Below are 21937 nucleotides of genomic sequence, written 5' to 3' on the forward strand. Positions count from 1 at the left end.
TCAAGTCAGTATTGCAATGTTGTCTCATTGTTTTGGCTCTTTTGTTATTGCTGAAACAGAAACACGTTCAAAGAAGGACTATTATTATTAATTTCACTCATCTTGCACTTTTTGCCCGTCATTTGTGTGTCTTCGGTTGGGTGTTGTGCTAGTGTATGCAGAATTTAGCAGTTAACTGCCTTTACCCGGTAGCTACTCTTGTCACGAGACGTGGCGGGGATGAAGAGGGAAGACCGGACCAGAACGGAGGCAGGAGGCATGAAGGGAGAACTCAAATGCGTTGACGATCCATAAGTTTTATTTAATAAAATAAAAGTCGCCCAATACTCCGGGGCAAAACAGAACAATACAGAGTTCCTCCGGCACGAACTCAACAGGACAAGGCATAACAGACTAAAACAGGACAAGGTATAACAGACCGGGATTGTGTATAATGAGTAATGAACCAGCAACCGCAGAGCCCACAATGCAGCCTTAAATAGCAGATACACAATTAGTTGAACTGCTTCAGCTGTTGCCCTGAGGGCGGGGCAGACTGGTCACCAAGGCGACCGTGACAGAGCCCCCCTCTTAAGGGACAGCTCCTGAGGTCCCAAAAAGACAAAAAAATTACTACCTCACGCCCCGGAATGTTGACGCTCGCGATTGGGGCAACCCCGCTCCCTCCTCCGAACACGCAGGAACGGGGAGAGGCAGGCGCCATCTGCGTCGGGCGGATCGGAATCGGCGCTCGGCAGGGAGGGGGTCTGGTGGGCAAACTGGACAGGGGATAACAGACAGGCAGAACCGACGAGAACAGGACAGGCAAAATCAGAACAGGCAAAATCAGAACAGGCAAAATCAGAACAGGTAAACAGGACAGGCCTCTACAGAAGAGTCGCACTCAGGTCAGGCCTCTACAGAAGAGTCGCACTCAGGTCAGGCCGATGCAGAAGAGTCGCACTCAGGTCAGGCCGATGCAGAAGAGTCGCACTCAGGTCAGGCCGATGCAGAAGAGTCGCACTCAGGTCAGGCCGATGCAGAAGAGTCGCACTCAGGTCAGGCCGATGCAGAAGAGTCGCACTCAGGTCAGGCCGATGCAGAAGAGTCGCACTCAGGGGGTTCAGATGCAGAAGAGTCGCACTCAGGGGGTTCGGGTTCAGAAGAGTCAGACTCAGGGGGTTCAGGTTCAGAAGAGTCAGACTCAGGGGGTCCAGGTTCAGAAGTGGCGATTTAGACAGGACAGGCGGAATCAGAACAGGCAAGACATGAGAGGGTCAAAATCAGAACAGACAAGACATCAAAATCAGAACAGACAAGACATGAGAGAGTCAAAATCAGAACAGACAAGACATGAGAGAGTCAAAATCAGAACAGACAAGACATGAGAGAGTCAAAATCAGAACCGGCAAAACAGGAGCAGCGGAGTCGGACTGGCAGGCAGCGGAGTCGGATTCGGCCCGACGGGCAGCGGAGTCGGAGTCGGCCCGACGGGCAGCAGAGTCGGAGTCGGCCCGACGGGCAGCAGAGTCGGAGTCGGGCTGGCACGCAGGGGAGACGGAATAGCAGGGAATCGGCATGGGAGTCGGGCAGGCAGGCATGAGAGTCGAACAGGCAGGCGTCAATTCTTCCCGGGACCCCATTCGAGGCACAGCAAGGGCCACGACGGGCGGGGCCGTGGTTCGAACGGGCAGGGAAGGCCAACTCAGTAGGCGCCTGCCGAACTGCGCTCTCCAGCCCTCCCAAAGTCGCGCTGGGATCGTTCGCTGAGTTCTAATTGTTGGCTGGTTCATTCTGTCACGAGACGTGGCGGGGATGAAGAGGGAAGACCGGACCAGAACGGAGGCAGGAGGCATGAAGGGAGAACTCAAATGCGTTGACGATCCATAAGTTTTATTTAATAAAATAAAAGTCGCCCAATACTCCGGGGCAAAACAGAACAATACAGAGTTCCTCCGGCACGAACTCAACAGGACAAGGCATAACAGACTAAAACAGGACAAGGCATAACAGACCGGGATTGTGTATAATGAGTAATGAACCAGCAACCGCAGAGCCCACAATGCAGCCTTAAATAGCAGATACACAATTAGTCGAACTGCTTCAGCTGTTGCCCCGAGGGCGGGGCAGACTGGTCACCAAGGCGACCGTGACATCCTCTCACTCAAATAAGTTCGAAGTGAAAATATATTGAACATGATTATGTCACATTATGCACAAAATTACTTTTGGGGGACAAATAAAGCAAGAAAGAAAGAAAGTCAGTGAAAAAAGATCAACAGAAGAAAAACATAAAAGATAGACCTGCTGAGAGAAAAAAGAAACAGTTAAAAAGGAAGAAATAAAATTAAGAACTAGAAGAATCAAAAGAATACAAGGAAAATGACAAAAGGAAGGAAAAGCAACAACAAATAAACAAAAACTGCAAAATGCATGAAAAAGAATTAAGAAAAACGCTTGTAAGAAACCGAATAAAAAAATAAAGGAAAAAGACATGGAATAAGAAGAAATACTATAATAAACAGGTCCTCTCACAAAATGAGATGTCTACCATGTCATTGGGCTGGCATATAAGTTCCTGCTGATGTACATTGAAAAGGATAGTCTCATTCTACAGACAATGACATTGTACTCAACAAAGTTGCAAAGACCAGTGCTTTGCTTTGGAGGATTTTGATGTTTTAAGTAGTCGACTTAAAATGTGTGTAGTGAAGCTAATTCAATAAAGTTTACTGTAAAGCCAAACAATCAAATTACTGATACTGCACATAGGTAAATACATCTTCATCTATATCAGAATCTTGATATAATTTTTCTTTGAATTAAAATGCTAAAGTGTCTTCTGTTAACCTATTAACATATGCGTGAATTTCTTTCCGATAAAAATGGATCGTGAGAGCTTGCTGCTTATCCATCCATTCAAATTCCTCCTCCATAGCTAAGTGGGCTAACTTTTGGTAAAAAACTCCCTTGCTGAAAAGGGGGCCCACCCCGGATTGTTTCTCGTGTCATCTGACTTTCATGTTTTGTTCTCTGAGGGCTGGTTAGTGTTGAGACATTATTTACTGTAGGTGTTCCATCCCCATGCATGTTCCCTGTGCCGTCTTGCTTCTATGTTTTCGTTTAGTCAGTACCAGTTGGTATTCCACCATATTTTGTGTCTTCTTAAAATCACCTTTTGTTAATTTAGATCTAGTTAGTGGTTCATCATGTAGCAGGGATTTGTAGTTGGGCCTGTGATGGAGTAGCTCTGATGTTTTCGAATTCAGAAGAGCTTGTATACTTGTATTGCTCTGTATACTATCTGAAACTGAATAATTTTCTGTGAACACATAATGTTCTAATATCTTATTTTGTGTTTTTATTAATTGGATCCGTACTCCAGCCATGCCGGAACCTAACAACGTGGGTTCACAAAAAATGTAACTCGTAAGGCTGCGCACACCACAGGATAATTGCACAAGGTAATCATTCAGAGCAGGGATCGGCAATTGGAATGCAGGAGGTTGCCAACAATTTTTATCTGTGCTATCAGGCGGACACACACTTCCCAACAGGATGCTTGCAAAAATGCAATTTCGAGTACAGACAAAATATGTGCATTTGTGCATAAGTTTTAAATGCATGCACAAAAGAACCATGCTAGAGATTTAAAAACAACAATGAAAAGGCATACTGGGATTTTATTTGCTGTATAAAGGGCTTCCATGCATAAAAACATACCATTGGATGAATGCAAAAAACTGTTGAATAATAAACAATCATTTAGAACAAGAAATGGTTTCTTTAAAAATAAAAAAAAGTTCAATAATAATTGATATAGTTACTATTACTATTCACAGTGACAAAATAATGCCCACCATCTAGCGGCTACAGAGGATAGAACTAAAACGTGCATAAAATATATTTTTATTTATTAATTTCCTGGATTTTTATCCCCGTTTAATGCATTTTTCATGAAAGATGAACGCGTTTTTTTAAAAAATGTTTGTTTGAATTTTCAATGAAAGGTCCTTTCATGTGGGGAATGCCAGCTCAGGAAAATCAGACATTGTTTTCTTTTGCTCACTTTGATGGGAATAATGTGGCCTAATATATTCATATGATAATAATAATAAAAGTTATGATAATAATTTGAAAAGTGTGAAACAATATATTGTGCATCACACTAAAAAAAACATATTTTAATAAATATTGTGTTCCTAACCTACTCACTAAGTACCCGTCTATGTAGTTTGCTCACCTTGGTCTGCCGAGCTCCCTGCTAGCTTATAAGTACATCAAATAACTAAAGTGAATGAAGTAAATAACTACAATTTAATTGTAACTGAGTAATATAAATAATGAAACCTCCCAAAAGTAACCCAGTCACTGTAATTCATTTAAGATAATCACACACAATTTGTGGTAGAAAACGAACCATAAACTACCATTACTCCTTTTTTCTTTTTTAAATGATTTTGCTAAAACGCAAAAGAGAATACTGTGTCCTGCTTACAGCCAAAAACATGTCGTAATTATTCTCATAAAAAAGCATGTTTGCATAAGTGCTGAGTAAGATGTTTTCTTTGGGGTTTACAGAAGGGAAAGTGCTTGTTACGGGAGATTGAGATGGGGAAATCGACAACGATGTTGAGAATTTTTGACAATTGCGCGTCCAATGACATGGCACATGTGTTCGAGTTGCAATGTCATTATCTGTTGCAGTCCCTTGTGTACCTACTGGATTCCTCTCGGCCACATTTTTGATTTTTAAAACAAAGGGAAATCATTACACATACAGTATTCCCTATATTTTAGCAGTTAATCTCTTCCATAATGTCCTTGTACTGCAATTCATATTCCAGTACTTTTCCATTTGACTTTTTGCATCCACGGCAAAAATGCCAACGTTGTATCCATCCCCATATAGTGGATATGGTGGAATATATATATATATATATATATATATATATATATATATATATATATATATATATATATATATATATATATATATATATATATACAGAAACAGAAATCCGAGTATTCCAATGGCAATGATGGGCAAGTCCTTGCCTGTATATGTCTTTGAAAAATCTGCAATTTCTCTATCCGTTATATTTTCTTGCCGTTAAGCACTGTGGGACTAGTACAGAAACGAATGATCCATGCAAACTGCGGGGTAATCACTTAAAATGCCTCATGTACTGTATATTGGGTGATTTTTGTTGGAAATTTCAATTTGATTTTCTGCCTGCCAGATGAAAATACCACAGTCACATGCTTCCATACTGTCTATAGTCAATATGACAGTTGTATACACTCATATATAGTGGATGCAAAAGTTGTGTCCATCCATATAGAGTGTAAATATATGCTTCTGGCAAGCCACTTATAAGCCCAACTTTTAAATGGAAGCAATGGAACCCACTTTAAAAGCAAGAGCAAACAATTGATTTTGGTAAGTGACATAATTGAATAATAATTTAAATACCAAAGCTTAAATGCAAGTACCATGTTTATTTGCATGACGATGTTGCTCGTGCTTGAGCCCTTCCCCCAAACTCATCAGTTTGCTCGCAAAAGTCATAAGAAAAAATTCTATTGTCACGAGTCTTTAAAGTGATTGACTCTGATTGATCCAGTTACTGTACAGGAAACAAAAGACAGTTCTCTGATTGGTCTCACTGTAGAAGCGCTAGTAAAGTTACGTCATAATTCCGTGGAACCAATTAATAAAAAAAACATCCACAAAGCACTGCTCACGCAGAACTCGAACCGCAAAATATTGAGGGAATACTGTATGTACATTTTTTTAGATGCAGGACTCTTTCTTATTTAATTTGGCTTTTTTGGACCACTCTACTATTGATTTGCGACATCTCTAACTGCGTGGACGTGGCAGTGGGAGAGTCTCCCTTGACGATGGGCTTGCGTCTGAGCGTGGCCGTGAGTTTTTTCCTGAACATGCTGCACAAAAACACGTAAATGAGCGGGTCCAAGCACACGTTGGTGGCCGATAACCACAGCGTGGTCTCCTTGGCCACAAAAAGTGCGTTTTTGGCTCGGCACTGGCTGACGGCGTTACGGGTTTGAGTCAGGGTGTAGGGAACTCGGGAAAAGTGGTAGGGGGCGAAGCAGATGAAAAAAACCGCCACCACCACGAAGACTTTGGCTTTGGTTTTGCGGGTGGCCGCTTCTGAGTTGCTCTTGGAGGCTTTGTAAGAATCGTAGACTTTTTTACTGATGAATGTGTAGCAGATCAACATCATGGCTAGCGTGCCCCAGAAGATCACCTACCGGGAAACAAGAAGGAAGGTATGATACATTTCATTTTGTTCTCCCTTAATTATTTGTAGGAAAAAATGGATTTAGTGCACTATTAATTATTATTTTTCATCAAGTATTCTCTCTTCATTGTGCAGTAAAAATAGACCCCTGCCTTAAGACACTTTTCCATCATGGTGTGGTATATACGGCATTTCCCCGACTATACGACATCAACAACAAATTATTTCTAATAGCCAAAATCTTAAATAATTGACATTTTGCAGTGTTCGTGTGTACATAGAGATAAGTCTGTCTACTATTCTCAACCTCATATAAAATGCTAGTCTGCAATTGGTTTGTGTCACAGCATCATGAAAATACCAATATGCTATTTGCTATACTACATCCCTCAATGACTTTCTCCTTGTTTTTTCAGTTCAGAATTTCGTGTGGTTTTTAAAAACCTAGCTAGTCAGCAAAACAATGCAGCAGTATATTTTTTTACTGTATTCATCCGCTGTTGGTCCAAGGCTGGCAGTAATGCTAAAAGGAAATGGTAAAAACACAATAACCACTTTGACGAAACTTGTGATTAACAAGAAATACAAATGCCTTATTATTTTCATGGCCATAACCAATCAACGTTCGGGATTTTTATGAAGCATAAGAAGGGTTTAAAATAAATTAAAATCATTTTTATTTTTAATCCGCCGTGACCACCTTGCATCCACTACTTACTGTACCACCTCGAGTTGTTTTTTGTTTAAAGTGTAAATTTAATTATGGTTTTGTTGTTGGTTGGTTTGTTGTTTGGTTGGTTGGTTGGATACCTTAACCACCGGGGTCATATGGGCACCGTTTCCTGTGGTGTGTATTGCGCAAGTATCGACTGATGGCGCCCATCCCAAGCCAACATATGCTTCCACTTGGTTTTGAAAAGGGACCTTAATCATATGCAAGTGTATTCCACATAAGTAGTACTTACCAATTACTTTTTTGACTTTTCAATGTTTTTGTTTCAAGTGCCAGGGATTTTAAAGGCATTAGCTTATTACAGTTTCTATCGTCCACTATACAACAATTGCACTCTGTGATAACTGCCTCAGAAAGGTTTAATGTCATTTGAGCGGGTCTACAGTATTTCTTGTAAACTCTATCCATCAACTGTTTTGCATAGGAAAGTGAAGATTATTTATCATCTCATCTCATTAGCTGTACCGCTTATCCTTATTAGGGTCACGGGGGTGAAGATTATTTATTTGTACAAATTGTATTCTTGTTTTGTTTTAGTATTGATAACTCCTAGTCAGGAATTTGCCATCGGTGTCGGTATCAGTCTGAAAAAATGTGGTATCTTATAAAAATAAAAAAATGGAAATTACCAAGCAAACCCATGATATTTGATTTCATCGACGTGTTAATCATTGCATCACTCACTGCTAATGAGCCAGATAAGCGACTAACAAACACCCTTGTTGCTTCAATCATTTGATGATTTCATCAACATGTGCCATGAATCTTGTCTTGTATGCCGCAGGAAATTGTCTAATTGGTGACAACAAAATGATAATTATAAGCAAAACTGTCAGGTATTAGAAAGGGGCCTTAATTATGAATAGACCAGGAATACAAGATTAATATTTTCTGTGGAATGGATCACAAAGTGGAATTGATGTATGGCGGGGTATAGAGACCCGTAGTAATACGTAACTAATACATTCTAAACCCTCGGTACTCCAGATAAAAACATTTAAACAACAAAATGGCCAATAGAAAGTGCTACCTATGTGTAAATTGCGCATATAGAATTAAATTAATTTATTAATACTGTACATTTACATGTAAATGAAAAATGAAATTTAATTTACCTTTGGTGTAACATTACTTGATCTGGTACAGTGAAGCTAGTGGGTAAATGCAGGGGGGAGAGACACTGGATTAAGAGTTAAGCTAATTTTAAAACTTCATCTTGCAGGGACGGTCATGCCCTTAGAAGACGTTGTGACTTAATTGTCTTATTCTAAAAGCCCCAGTGTGTGATAGGTGACCACCAGATGGCACTTTATTGTCTAATGGGAACAAAAACCAGTGCCACAGAACACAGCGTAACAGCAAGATGAAAGACAAACATGGTGGCGACCAGAAGGTAGAGATTCCACTATGAAAAAGAAATATAAATTTCTCGAAATATGATTTTTTTTTACAAAAATTAACATTGTTATCATAGTTTACTTTGTTTTTACTAAACAAAAAGCTGTACCAGTAGGAGGCACTGGATATTACACACTGTCCTTTTAATAACTCCCAATCGTCTATTGGTTACAACCGTATTCCTTTACCAAGGGCATAGATGCACGTGCCTTCATTGCATTTCTTGGTAATAGTAAACTTTGTTTCCATGGGTTTCATGTTTTTGCTTCTCCCTTTAGCATCACTGCAAGCCAAGGGCCATTAACGAATAAATACAGTATGAAAATACAGTATGTATCCCTGAACTGTATTAAGTAGGATAAAGGCATTATGGGAGGGAGTTGAACCTATAGCATGTCAGGATGATGCTGTGACGCAAAACAATATTAAACCAGAATTTTGTATTGCACCCACCAGTACCAGACTGGTTTCGTAGAGACGTAACTTGTCATATGCATGAGCACTGCATAATCTGAATGATGTACAAGCTGATTTGTTGTTGACATCATATACCTGTAGTGAGGAAAACACTGCAAAGAGGGCCTTACAATAAGGTAAAGTTAAAACGTCTTTAAGGCGAGGATGCCGCATAGCAGGTGTCTATGAAATAGTCTTTGTAAGATACAATATTTAAGACACTGGTGCATCTAATAAACTAACTCATGCACAATTATTCCTCTCTTGCATACCTGAGCAAGGTAACCAAAAGCTTCATGCCAATATAGACCAGCCTTGCTCTTCATGGAGGTGCAGCTGACTCGTCCGTTCTTAGTTTGTGGCGGCTGGTTGCTCAGAATTGTGTTTGGCAGCACCAAAGACACCATTATCACCCACACGGCGATGCTGAGACCCTGGCCGACCTGGACTTGTTGCAGGGCGCACTTGCCAAAGGGCCGGACTATCTTCAGGTAGCGGTCCAAGCTGATGAGGCCAAGTAAGATGATGCTGATGTACATGGTGACGTAGAAGAGAACGGCCGAGTATCGGCAGTGGAAAGCTCGGAGCTGACCACCGCCCAAACCGGCATCCGTCAGGACCTTCAGAGGGATGGTCAGCGTCATCAACAAGTCGGCCACCACCTGTTGTTGTAAAAGAAGGTGTGTTTTTGGAAAGTACAGTATACACAAGGAGTTTACCAATGAACACCTGAGTAGCCCGCGGCAATGGTAAGATCTTAAACCAAAACCCGAGTCCAAACCCTACCCGACCTGAATGTCAATCATTACGTTTGGGTTGGGCTGGGCTTCGCTCTTGCTGATTTTTTTTTTTTTATTATCCACCTGTCATTTTTCTTTTTTGTCTCTCTGCCTCTTTCTCTTAAAGTCCCACGCAAGATTCTAATGGACGGTATGCTGCTGCGGTTTATGGCCCAATTTTCAACCCGACAAAATGACGGATGGCCTTAAAATTTTACTGTCAGATCTGTCAATGATGGAAAATCGTCTGTTAATGTAAACTCTGGAAACACAAAAATATAAAATCTGTAAATTTTTATACGATCTTATTTAACTTAGATGTTACAAAAGCCCATCCCAGCCATCTCTGGGCAGTGGGCAGGGGACACCCTGAGCTGCTTGCCAGCCAGTCGCAGGGCACACAGGGACAGACAACTCATTCGCTGATTCACACCTAGGGACCATTTTGACCGGGCAAATTCAACTGAAATGCATGTTTTTGGAAAGTGGGAGGAAACCGGAGTGCCCGGAGGAAACCGGAGTGCCCGGAGGAAACCGGAGTGCCCGGAGGAAACCCACGCAAGCACGGGGAGAACATACAAACTCTGCACAGCAAGTCTGGAGCTGGATTTGAACCCACGACAGGTTCCCATGACATGAACTGTGCCGCACAAGCGCTAACCACTGCGCCGCCGTGCTGCCCTACATACTGTATGTATATATATCTATATATATATATATATATATATATATATATATATATATATATATATATATATATATATATATATATATATATATATATATATATATATAGAGAGAGAGAGAGAGAGAGAGAGAGAGAGAGATATCTATATATATAGATATATATAGATATATATATAGATATATATATAGATATATATTATAGATATGGGTTCAAAACTAGCTACCGGACTTCCTGCGCAGAGTTTGTATGTTCTCCCCGTGCTTGCGTGGGTTTCCTCCGGGCACTTCGGTTTCCTCCCACGTTCCAAAAACATGCATTTCAAGTGGATTGGCCGGTCCAAATTGTCCCTAAGTGTGTATATGCGAGCGAGTTGTCTGTCCCTGTGTGCCCTGCGATTGGCTGGCAACCAGTACAGGGTGTCCCCTGCCCACTGCCCGATGATTGCTGGGATGTGCTCCAGCACCCCCGCGACCCTACTGAGGATAGGCGGTGCAGCTAATGAGATGAGATATATCTATATATATACAGTATATATATATATATATATATACTGGACTGTCTCAGAAAATTAGAATATTGTGATAAAGTTCTTTATTTTCTGTAATGCAATTAAAAAAACAAAAATGTCATACATTCTGGATTCATTACACATCAACTGAACTATTTCAAGCCTTTTATTATTTTAATATTGCTGAATTTGGCTTACAGCTTAAGAAAACTCAAAAATCCTATCTCAAAATATTAGAATATCATGAAAAAGTATACAAGTAGGCTATTCAACTAATCACCTGAATCATCTAATTAACTCGAAACACCTTGTGAGGTTTCCTGAGCCTTAAAAACACTCAGCTTGGTTCAGTAAACTAAATCACAAGTATGGGGAAGACTGCTGATCTGACTGCTGTCCAGAGGACCATCATTGATACCCTCCATCAGGAGGGTAAGACACAAAAAGAAATTTCTCAAAGAGCAGGCTGTTCACAGAGTGCAGTTTCAAAGCATATCCACAAAAAGTCTGTTGGAAGGGAAAAATGTGGCCGGAAACGCTGCACAACCAGGAGAGATGACCGCAGCCTTAACAAAATTGTGAAGAAGAGCCGCTTCCAGAATTTGGGGGAGCTTCAAAGACAGTCGGCTGAAGCTGGAGTCCAGGTATCAAAAGCCACAGTTCACAGACGTGTCCGGGAAATGGGCTACAATAGCCGTATTCCCATGGTCAAGCCACTTCTGAACTCAAGACAACGGAAGAAGCGTCTGACTTGGGCTATGGAGAAGAAGCACTGGACAGTTGCAGAGTGGTCCAAAGTCCTCTTTTCAGACAAAAGCAAGTTTTGCATTTCATTTGGAAGTCAAGGCGCCGGAGAGGAGCAAAATCCAAGTTGCTTGAAATCCAGTGTGAAGTTCCCACAGTCAGCAATGGTTTGGGGAGCCATGTCAGCTGCTGGTGTTGGTCCACTGTGTTTCATCAAGTCCAGAGTAAATGCAACTGTGTACCAAGAGATTTTAGAGCACTACATGCTTCCATCTGCTGAAAAGCTCTATGGAGATGAGGATTTCATTTTCCAGCATGATCTGGCACCTGCCCACAGTGCCAAAACCACCAGTAACTGGTGCACTGACCAGGGCATCACTGTCCTTGATTGGCCTGCTAATTCCCCTGACCTGAACCCCATCGAGAATTTGTGGGGTATAGTTAAGAAGAAGATGAAAGACACCAGACCTACAAATGCAAATGAGCTGAAGGCCGCTATCGAAGCATCCTGGGCATCAATAACACCTCAGCAATGCCACAGGCTGATTGCCTCCATGCCACGCCGGATTGATGCAGTAATCCGTGCAAAAGGATTCCCAACCAAGTACTGAGTGCATCAATGGACATTTTCAAATGTTTGATTTAGTTTTGCTGTTATAAAATTATTTTTTTACTTGGTCTGAGGAAGTATTCTAATATTTTGAGATAGGATTTTTGAGTTTTTTTCAGCTGTAAGCCAAAATCAGCAATATTCAAATAATAAAAGGCTTGAAATAGTTCAGTTGATGTGTAATGAATCCAGAATGTATGACATTTTTGTTTTTTTAATTGCATTACAGAAAATAAAGAACTTTATCACAATATTCTAATTTTCTGAGACAGTCCAGTATATATATATATATATATATATATATATATATATATATATATATATATATATATATATATATATACATATATATATATATATATATATATATATATATATATATATATATATATATAAAGAGCTCAGAGCCCGCACGTGCCAGCCCAGAGCATCTTCCTTGGTCGCACAACACCGCACCAGCTGGCCATGTCCTTCATCTACCACCAGACCATCCGACACGAGCCATTCTCCAGTTTGACCCAAAAGGCCGCAGGCTGGAGACGACCACGAGGGAAACCCCGCACTCGATGGCTCGACGTCGTTGCGGGTGACCTCCAACAACACGGAGTTGCTGTAGAGGATGCAGAAAAGCTGGCACAAGACCGCCAGCATTGGAAAAACCTGGTTCATCTGGTCGCCTCAACGCACAGGGACGGGACCCCCCGACCTTCGCTGGAGCAATAATCAATCAATCAATATATATATATATATATATATATATATATATATATATATATATATATATATACAGTAATCCCTCGATTATCGCGGTTTATGGGGACCAAAACCACCCGCGAAAAGTGAAAATCTACAAAGTAGCGACGCCCCTTCAAAAATGCTTAAAAAAAATAATTACAAAAAATATATATATTTTATTTTATTATTATTATTTTTTAGACCCGCGAAGCTCTGAACCCGCAAACGTGGAAAAGCGAAGTAGCGAGGTCCCACTGTGTATATATATATATATATATATATATATATATATATATATATATATATATATATATATATATATATATATATATAATTGTAATAATTAGAAGAATAAGGAAAATTTTTGTCATGTTCATATATCTATGTATATATGTATATATAATATACAGTATATACCATCACACAATAAAACATTAAACTGCCTTTCCTTTTGAAAAATTTGGGTCACCTAAAACCACCGGAAAAATCATTTACCTCACGGAAAGCAAAGCTGTGACTCGAACACGGAAACAAAAACATATGCCAAACAAACCCTTGAAATCACTAAAATCATATCTCGAGTCTTGGATTAATACGAGTTTAAACGACTCCACACCTTTCCGTATGAATTGAACATTTCAGTTAGGAACCGGAAACTTCAACCTTTTTGAAGCTGAAAGCGAATTTTGTTGTCACTAATGATAACCATGACCATCCCAAACGGGCGCACAGTTTTCTTTTTTGGTTGCTGCTGAGTGCTATTGTACCAATCTGCGAAAATGTATACATTGAGACTTATTTATTTATTTGTTTTTTGCTGCTAAATGTTATAGCACTTCTTTTAATTGAACTACTGCTACGATGCATTATTCTTGTATTCACAAACATTGAGCTATTATTAGAACTTAGGCCAGTCTCTAAGCACCAGGTTGTAAAAAATTATTTCTGCGTTTTATCCTGACCGCCTGTTTGACTTTAACTCTCTTTAAAGTCAAACAGGAGTCACATGTTCAATCTCGTTGCATACAATGTGTCCCAACATTGATATCAATAAGAATAATGACAATTCGATTCAATTAAAAATCCTTCCAATTTGACATGCAATTGCATAACAGCTGACCACGTTATTATGACGTGGTTACTATGTTACTATTATGTTGTTACCAGGTTATAACAAATTTATTTGTGTTGAAAAAATACACAAATATAATGATTCAAATAAAGACTCAAACTCACCACATTTTTCAGAAAAACCGTAAATGTGGATTTGCTGGGGATGCTGAAGAAAATCCACGCCGCTATCAAATTGAGCAGCAGAGCGAACACGAAAAGGATGCTGTACAGGATAGGGAACACCAAGGAGGTCACGCTGACATCCTTGACGCATTTGAACGAAGAGTTGGCTAGCGTGCCGTTCATTGTCTTTTTCTGGGAATGACAATTGAGTGCAATGAGGGGATTTAGTTTACGTACTGTGTACCTTTAATTGAGCATTACATCTATATCCAGGGTTGGGTAGGGTTACTTTAACTGGATTACTTTCAATTACTTTTGGATTACTCCAATACCAAATATGCTAATAAAAGACAAAAGAAACTTAATATGAATAAAATGACTACATTTTGTGCAGGCTTGGGGAGTAACGGAATACATGGAACAGCAAAAATTATGTTAGTTTTGCCGGGGATCAAAGAGATCAAAGCCAGGAGAGAAAGCTTACCATGTGTTGTGAGTCATCATTTGATTCATATTTAGTTTATTTTGTCTTTTATAAGCATATTTGGTATTGGAGTCATCCAAAAGTAATTGAAAGTAATCAAGTTAAAGTAACCCTACCCTACCCTGTCTATATCTACAAATATATATATACATATATATATATACATATATATATATATATATATATATATATATATATATATATATATATATATATATATATATATTTATTTCTCTCATCAGCTGCACCGCTTATCCTCAGTAGGGTCGCAGGGATGCTGGAGCCCATCCCAGCAATCATCGGGCAATGGGTAGGGGAGACCCTGGACTGGTTGCCAGCCAATCGCAGGGCACACGGGGACAGACAACTCACTCGCTCTGTCACACTTAGGGACAATTTGGACCGGCCAATTAACCTGATATACATGTTTTTGGAATGTGGGAGGAAACCGGAGTGACCGGGAGAGACCCACGCAAGCACGGGGAGAACATGCAAACTCCACACAGGAGGTTCGATCTCATGACCTCAGAACTGTGCCGCACACGTGCTAACCACTGTTCTGCCGTGCTGCCCTATATATATATATATATATATATATATATATATATATATATATATATATATATATATATATATATATATATATATATATATATATATATATATATATATATAAATGTATATATATATATATATATAAATGTATATATATATATATATATATATATATATATATATATATATATATATATATATATATATATATATATATATATATATATATATATATATATATATATATAAATATAAAGACAAAAATATTTTAAATACAAAAATAGAAGAGATTGAAACAAAAAAAAAACAAACGCGGGGATGAATAAAGTATCTATCTATCTATCTATCTATCTATCTATCTATCTATCTATCTATCTATCTATCTATCAATCTAAAAACACTAATTATATAATTATGTTGATAGCCAACCATTTTTGTTATTTTGATTTATGACAACAATCTCTTTTTCATAAAACGAGTAAGAATCTTATGCAGTAAGCTACAGCATTTGGGATACTGTGTGTAAATATTTTTTAATGTACTATAACTTTGCAGTAAGCTTTTTTGTTAGTAGGAATTACGATATATTTCTTTTAAAAGATAAAACAAATAAATTTAAATATAAGATTTGCTACACTTCAATTTCAGTTGATGAAACATACAGAAGAAATGGTTCTTGTATCTTTTAATTTAGTATTTTTTCATTTTTTACCAATTCCAAAAATTGTGGCATTTAATTTATATACTTTTTTTGATCTCAAATAAATGCTAGCTACCTTAAATTAAAAAAATAAGGAATGTCAGTTCTTACCTTGTGTCTTCCTGTGGTACTGTACAGCTTGTGAAGAAAAAGAAGAACATATAAAGGAGCAATGGGGGGGGGGTTAAAAAACACAATATTACAGAATGAGGAAGAAGTGAAATATGTGATTCCGCTTTTTCCGTTATTAAGCACAGGAAGTTAGCCAAACCAAGGAAACCCAATAGAACACTATTTATATTTTTTTGGAGATCTTTTTTCAAAAAGGTCCTATCTTAAAGTGAAGTGTTTTCGAGGTTCTTTGACCCCCCCGAAAACTTATGCTGGCTTTCTGTGGGTGAAAAGGACTCTCCTTGCTCACTTCCTGTTCCGATTGTTCTCCGAGAGGTTTGGGTTGGCGAGCGACTGTTAGCCTGATAGAACAGGGGTGTCAAACCTGCGACCCGCGGGCCAGATAACGTGTGTTATTTTGGCTTACGAGAGAACACTGTGAGAAGCACAAGAGAAAAATGCCTGAGAAGTTTGAAACAATGTCCACTGGATGTCGCCAAAACCAGGAGCGATACAAGTAACTGGAGCAGTTTCTTCCTTTCTCTTTCTGTGCCATTCTCTCTCTCTCTCTCTCTTTCTCTCTCTCTCTCTCTCTCTCTGTTCTTGCTCTCTTTTGCTCCCTCTCTTTTCTGTTGCTTTTGCTGTTTTGTTTCGCTCTCTCACATTTTTTTTCGGTCGCTTTTTTCTCTTTCTCTCTGCATCTCTATTTCAAAATATTCTCTCTCTCTCTTCATCGCTCTCTCTCCCTTGCTCTTTCTATTTATTTCCAATTCCTTCCCTCTTTTTTGTCTTTTTCTCTCTTTGTGTTTTTTTTTCTTTCTCTTGTTTTATCTTGCTGTCTTTTTATCCTTCTCTTTCTTTCTATATTTCTTTCTTTCCTTTCCTCTCTTTTTACACTCCTTTCTTTTTCCCTCTTTCAATTTCTGTACCTCTTTTTTTCTCAATTTCTCTCATCTATTACTCTCCTCTTTCTTTCTCAATTCCTCTCCTCTATTTTTTTCTCTTCATCTCTTTGTTTATCTCTTTCTGTCTCTTTCTCTCTCTTTCTCTCTCTCTCTCACACACACACAAACACACACACACACACATTTTCTAAATATCTCTCCCTTTCTCTCTCTTGCTCACTTTTTTCTCTCTTTCTCTCTCTGTATTTTTCTCTTTATCTCACTTTCTTTTAACATCTCTATCTTTGTCTCTCTCTAACTTTTTTCTCTCTATTATTTTCTCTATCACTGTTTCTCTCTTCTCTATTTCTCTTTTTGTTTCTCTCTCTGCCTCTCACTATTTCTCTATAACCTACTAGTCTTTCCCTTATAGGATATTTTTTCTACAATGTGGCCCCCAAGCTCAAATGAGTTTGACACCCCTGCGCTAGAACAACCAGTTCTGTGGGACCCTTGTCCAAGGACCCCTCTCACCGAGCACTTCTCTTTTTTCTTGAGGAATCCCGAAAAAATAATGGTTCCTGACATTTTTGTCATATTTATGCTTTATCGCCTTTTCCTTTTTGCAGCCTTCCATAAATAAAAGGACAACTTCCTGTGTGACTTTGCTTGTTGGATCAGAACCAGGAATGACAACAGATGGGAAAACAAAAATTGGCGCGGAAAAATGGTCCCTGGGCGATCGTTTAACTAACTTTGCGGTTTGCTACTTGAACTAGAAGTAAAGTAGGAGACGGGGTGGCATAAAAGAATGAACAAAAAACAGAAAAACATTATAGAAATTTTCCGCAATTTCTTCTGTACATTATACCCCAATCATCATCCAGGAGAGTCATAGTAACCAGGATAAAACTAGATACAGAGAAAAACACTAGGTATTCTTTGTGACATAATATCTTTAGAACATTAAAGGGTAAAATTCCTACTGGAAGCACAAAATCACAAAACATAACATGCAAAAAGGACAGAAAAAAAAACGTATTGAGTGTATTCTTTACCTGGAATTACAGTATGATTCACTTACTTTAAAATTACTGAAAGATATGAAAGAACAATTCTATTTTGTGACCATTCTAGTAAAATTGAAATGTGTCGCTGTCCATTTTTAGTAATAATTATGTATTTCCTAATGTATTACCTTTTCATCCATATTAATGTAATTGTATAACTTTTTCATTTTGTCAGTCATTTATACATCATTTATTTAGTTGTAAACATATGACTTCTACATTTATTCAGTCAGAAGTGGCCTTGAGCGTTATCATATCAGTACTTATGTTTCCGTAGTGCAGTGGTTATCCGTCTATTATGTAAAATGTCCCCCGGGGTGGAAACATATGCTGGCCTGAAGAGGTATGGGTGCCAACAGGCTGTACTTTTGCAAGACACACCACAGGAAAATGGTGCCCCTAGGACCCTAGTGTTTAAGGATCCAACAAACTTAGTAGAACAGTGTTAGACTTAGGCTCAATGTGGTACTTTCCGCTGCTGTATCTTGAAGGTAGGGAGCGTGTGTCCTTAAAAAGTCTAAAATTAATTTCTCTTTTAAGTATGTGATAAAAATAAAACCCTCACCTCACATACAGTATATGCCTTTATCTTACTTTTATAGGCGTTCTGGCCACTGATTGCATTAGGATGTAGGAGAGTAGGTGGGGGGTTGGAAAGTGATTTTATGCTCACGCTCCTTGTTTCCTTTTCATTTAGGATGAAAACGGTCAAAATAAGAAAAAGGTTGTTTGAAATATAGTACAAATGTCAGCCCAAACCCCGCAAAAGATGAAAAAAGGAGAGTTTATTCGAGCGGGTCTAGGAAAGTCGCATACTTGCACGCACCACACAAACAGCTTGACAGAGGCTTTCAGTCAGCAAGTATAAACATTTTTTAAATTGCGGACACCACCTTTAAGTTTTTTTGTTTTTTTTTTGTTAGTGGCTTTTTTGTTTTTAATCTCAGTATATGTATTTCTCTGTTGGTATCAGAATGATTGTAAGCATTGTATTGTCTTTGCACTTGTTATTTGCCCAGAATATTGACCAGAATATTCTGCAAATAGAACCTTCAGATGATTTACTCACTGTCTGAGCCTTTATTTTCTTAACCTGCCCTTCTGCTACCTGAAACGGATTAAAATGTAGAAGAAGAAAAGTCAATTTATATACTGTAGTTGTGAAAATTTGATGAAAATAAGTATAAATGTATAACAAAAAGAGTGTAAAAGTATAAATAAATAATGTTGTACGAATACAAAACAAACTGTTATTTTTTATTAGTCATGTAAATCATGTAATTAATTACAACTAAAAATTTAATTAAACCCCTATCTGGAATCTATCACGAATGTATCATAATTATGTCCTTCAGGGAGAACTAATAATTACTTGATTAGACTTCCAGATACTAAAGGAGCATTAGCTCAGGAGGTAGAGCGCTTGTCTTGGGATTAAGAGATCGCAGGTTCAAATCCCGGCTCCTCCTTGTTACATGTTGAAGTGTCCTTGGGCAAGACACTGAATCCCTGATGCCCCCAATAAGCAGGTTGGCGCCTTGAATGGCTGCATGGCCGCTATTGGTGTGTGAGTGTGTGTGAATGGGTAAGTGTGAAACACATTGTAAAGCGCTTTGGGAGGTCTTCATTGACTTGAAAAGCAAATGCAGACCATTTACTTATCCTTGGGGAAAATCTTGCTCAAGCCTCTTGACCTTTGTCTGAAGGAATCAATTGTATTTTGTTAACAGCGACAGGAGCTAGACTTGTGATTTTTCAGCATTGGGCTGGCACTCGGAAATGTGCGTCTTTACTTTTACATACGATTGTGTCCCTTTGGAGTGTTAGAGACCCATTCCCCTGATAGACATATTGAAGGAGATATAAATGCAGAAATGATAAAACCATGACTAAATGTAGGTAGTGGCTTATCTCAATATTATAATAGCGACAGAAACACTGTTTGGGAAAATGCCCTTTTAAACCACATTTCCGAAATGAAACATTTTTTTAGGTCAGTTTACCGCAGTGTAGGCCCTACAAGTGTAAACACTTGCCCAAGTGCTTTCAGTTCTGAATACCTCATGTTAGGTTAAACTCAAATGTCAATTTTATTCCGGATAATAAGCCAATACTTTAGTCACACAATTTCAAACAAGCGACTTATGCAAAGATGCCGCTATGGTGTGCATTTTTCCTGAAGGCCAACAAGGAACTCGAGCAGAAAAAGTAAGACAGGTGGTGTCGAGGAAGACGCAACTGCCAATAAACGCCATCGGAGAAGTTCTACGTACAGTTACACACTTTGTACATAAATAAGATTAGCATAGTCTGTCCCTCATCGTGTAAAGTGCAAAAGCGCTTTTATTGTTGCTTGTGTTGCTGTAGTTTAAGGATGCAGCTTCCCATCCTTAGCTAAGACCGGGGATATGACTGCTCCGATTCTATTGTCAGATGTGTCGACCTCAAGTGTAAAAGGTAACTCAGGGTTGGGTAAGAAAAGAATGGGTGCAGAGAAAAAAGCTGTTTTAAGTCTATTGAAAGCCATTGTGCACTGTGAAGACCACATGAACCTAACTTTGGGAGATGTAAGGGCATGCAGGGGTGTGGTAAATGTGCTGTTTGTGTGAATATATTTACGAAGTTTGCAAAACCTTAGAACCTCCCATCAGGAACCGGAACAGGATCAGGACCCAAACGCGTGACTTTTCTCACACAAGCTTTTTATTTTACGGGAAATGGGGAGTCATGCATGTTAGGTAGCAGTCTGGCATGGAGTGATGAAGCCAGAGGCCGGCGAGATCAATACCAATTGCCCGAGCAGATATCGGACGGATGGGGTTGATACCGGACAGGACGGACAGACAGGATTGATAATGAAACAGGATATCGAAAATTAAAACGACAAAAATAGACGGGAACGAAACTGGAAACCGATATTAAACGGGACAAAAATAAACGGGAACAATTACGGACAGGGAATACCAAAAGGAAACAGGACCGAGTCAAAACCCACGTCTTGCGGGGCAGAGGTTCATTGACGGGCTGACAAAGCAAGAGTGAGAGCACTGAGCTTAAATAGACGGAAAGCCAATCTGTCAACGAGCCGAAGCTGGCGCCACACGGGCGGGGCCAATTGGGCGCCATGGCAACCGTGACACCTCCCTTCTCAAATTTGAGATGGTCCATTCTGCTACCGCAGTGATCTTCGTCCATCATGAGCTCCCCCTTGACTAGCTCGAGCCCTAGAAGAGCGACCGACGGCTTATGAAACTTACATTTTTCGGCCTTAACATAAGTTGATTGTCCAACAAACGCTGCAGCATGTTACGGACAGTAGTCTTGTGCGTTTCCTTTTCAGGAGAGTAGATCAGAGTGTCATCAAGGTAAACAATTGAGCATGTCTCTAAGCACATCATTAACAAGATTTCGAAAGACAACTAGAATTAGTTGTTAGTCCAATGACCAGATGTTTGTAATGTCCTGTAGGGGTGTTGAAAGCAGTTCTCCATTCATCACCCTCTTTAAATCTGATCAGAAGATACATTTTTAAATCCAAATTTTGAAAAGGTGTGGCTCCTTCGATGTGTTTTTAAATACTGAAGAGGAAGAGGAGTGATAGGATGGTAATCAGGAAAAGTAACACCAGGTGTGGGATGTAAATTAGAGTTGAGAATTAGGTAACCAAATAAGAGGTAAGAGTAGAAGGAGAGAGAGAAAGAGAAACAGAGGGAGAGAGAGAGAGGTGGGGAGAGTGAGAGAGATAGAAATAAAAAGAGAAATAGAGGAAAATAAACCTGTTTGCAGGATTCTCACAGTCTCCGTGATTTTTACCAGTGTGTGTATTTTTAACCAGCCCTGTTAGTGCTGCTGTGTGTTTCCCTGTGTTAATTGTGTTGCTAAGTGCCAGTTCCCCGAGTGGGTTTGATATTAAAACTTTGAAAACTCTTTCGGTTTATTGCCTTTCTTTGTAAATATCTCATGTTTCAAAATAGGCACATAATTATAGTCAGCTC

At 39.1% G+C, this 21937-nt stretch overlaps 1 protein-coding gene across 1 annotated transcript; it reads right to left on the reverse strand.

Annotated features, from left to right (window-relative positions):
- Nucleotides 1-4931: 4931 nt before the first annotated feature.
- On the reverse strand, nucleotides 4932-16010 carry p2ry13 (purinergic receptor P2Y13). The gene is made up of 4 exons (XM_088345393.1): nucleotides 15989-16010; nucleotides 14139-14330; nucleotides 9111-9500; nucleotides 4932-6257 (listed from the first exon to the last, which is right to left on the reverse strand). Exons 2-4 carry the CDS (start codon nucleotides 14319-14321, stop codon nucleotides 5796-5798), a joined length of 1035 nt encoding a protein of 344 aa, XP_088201519.1. The 5' UTR covers nucleotides 14322-14330; nucleotides 15989-16010; the 3' UTR covers nucleotides 4932-5795.
- Nucleotides 16011-21937: the final 5927 nt, after the last annotated feature.

Source organism: Urocampus carinirostris, chromosome 10, assembly GCF_059441175.1.
Source record: "Urocampus carinirostris isolate Australia breed hairy pipefish chromosome 10, RoL_Ucar_1.0, whole genome shotgun sequence".
NCBI classification, from domain to species: Eukaryota; Metazoa; Chordata; class Actinopteri; order Syngnathiformes; family Syngnathidae; genus Urocampus; species Urocampus carinirostris.

Bases quoted from the DNA above. Each gene is read 5' to 3' on its own strand.
- p2ry13 (XM_088345393.1), bottom strand. From the start codon at position 14,321: ATGAACGGCACGCTAGCCAACTCTTCGTTCAAATGCGTCAAGGATGTC. The intron at 9,501-14,138 runs GTGAGTTTGAGT...TTACAACAACAG, and splicing joins CGGTTTTTCTGAAAAATGTG to GTGGTGGCCGACTTGTTGAT. The intron at 6,258-9,110 runs GTATGCAAGAGA...GTTTCCCGGTAG, and splicing joins CTTTTGGTTACCTTGCTCAG to GTGATCTTCTGGGGCACGCT.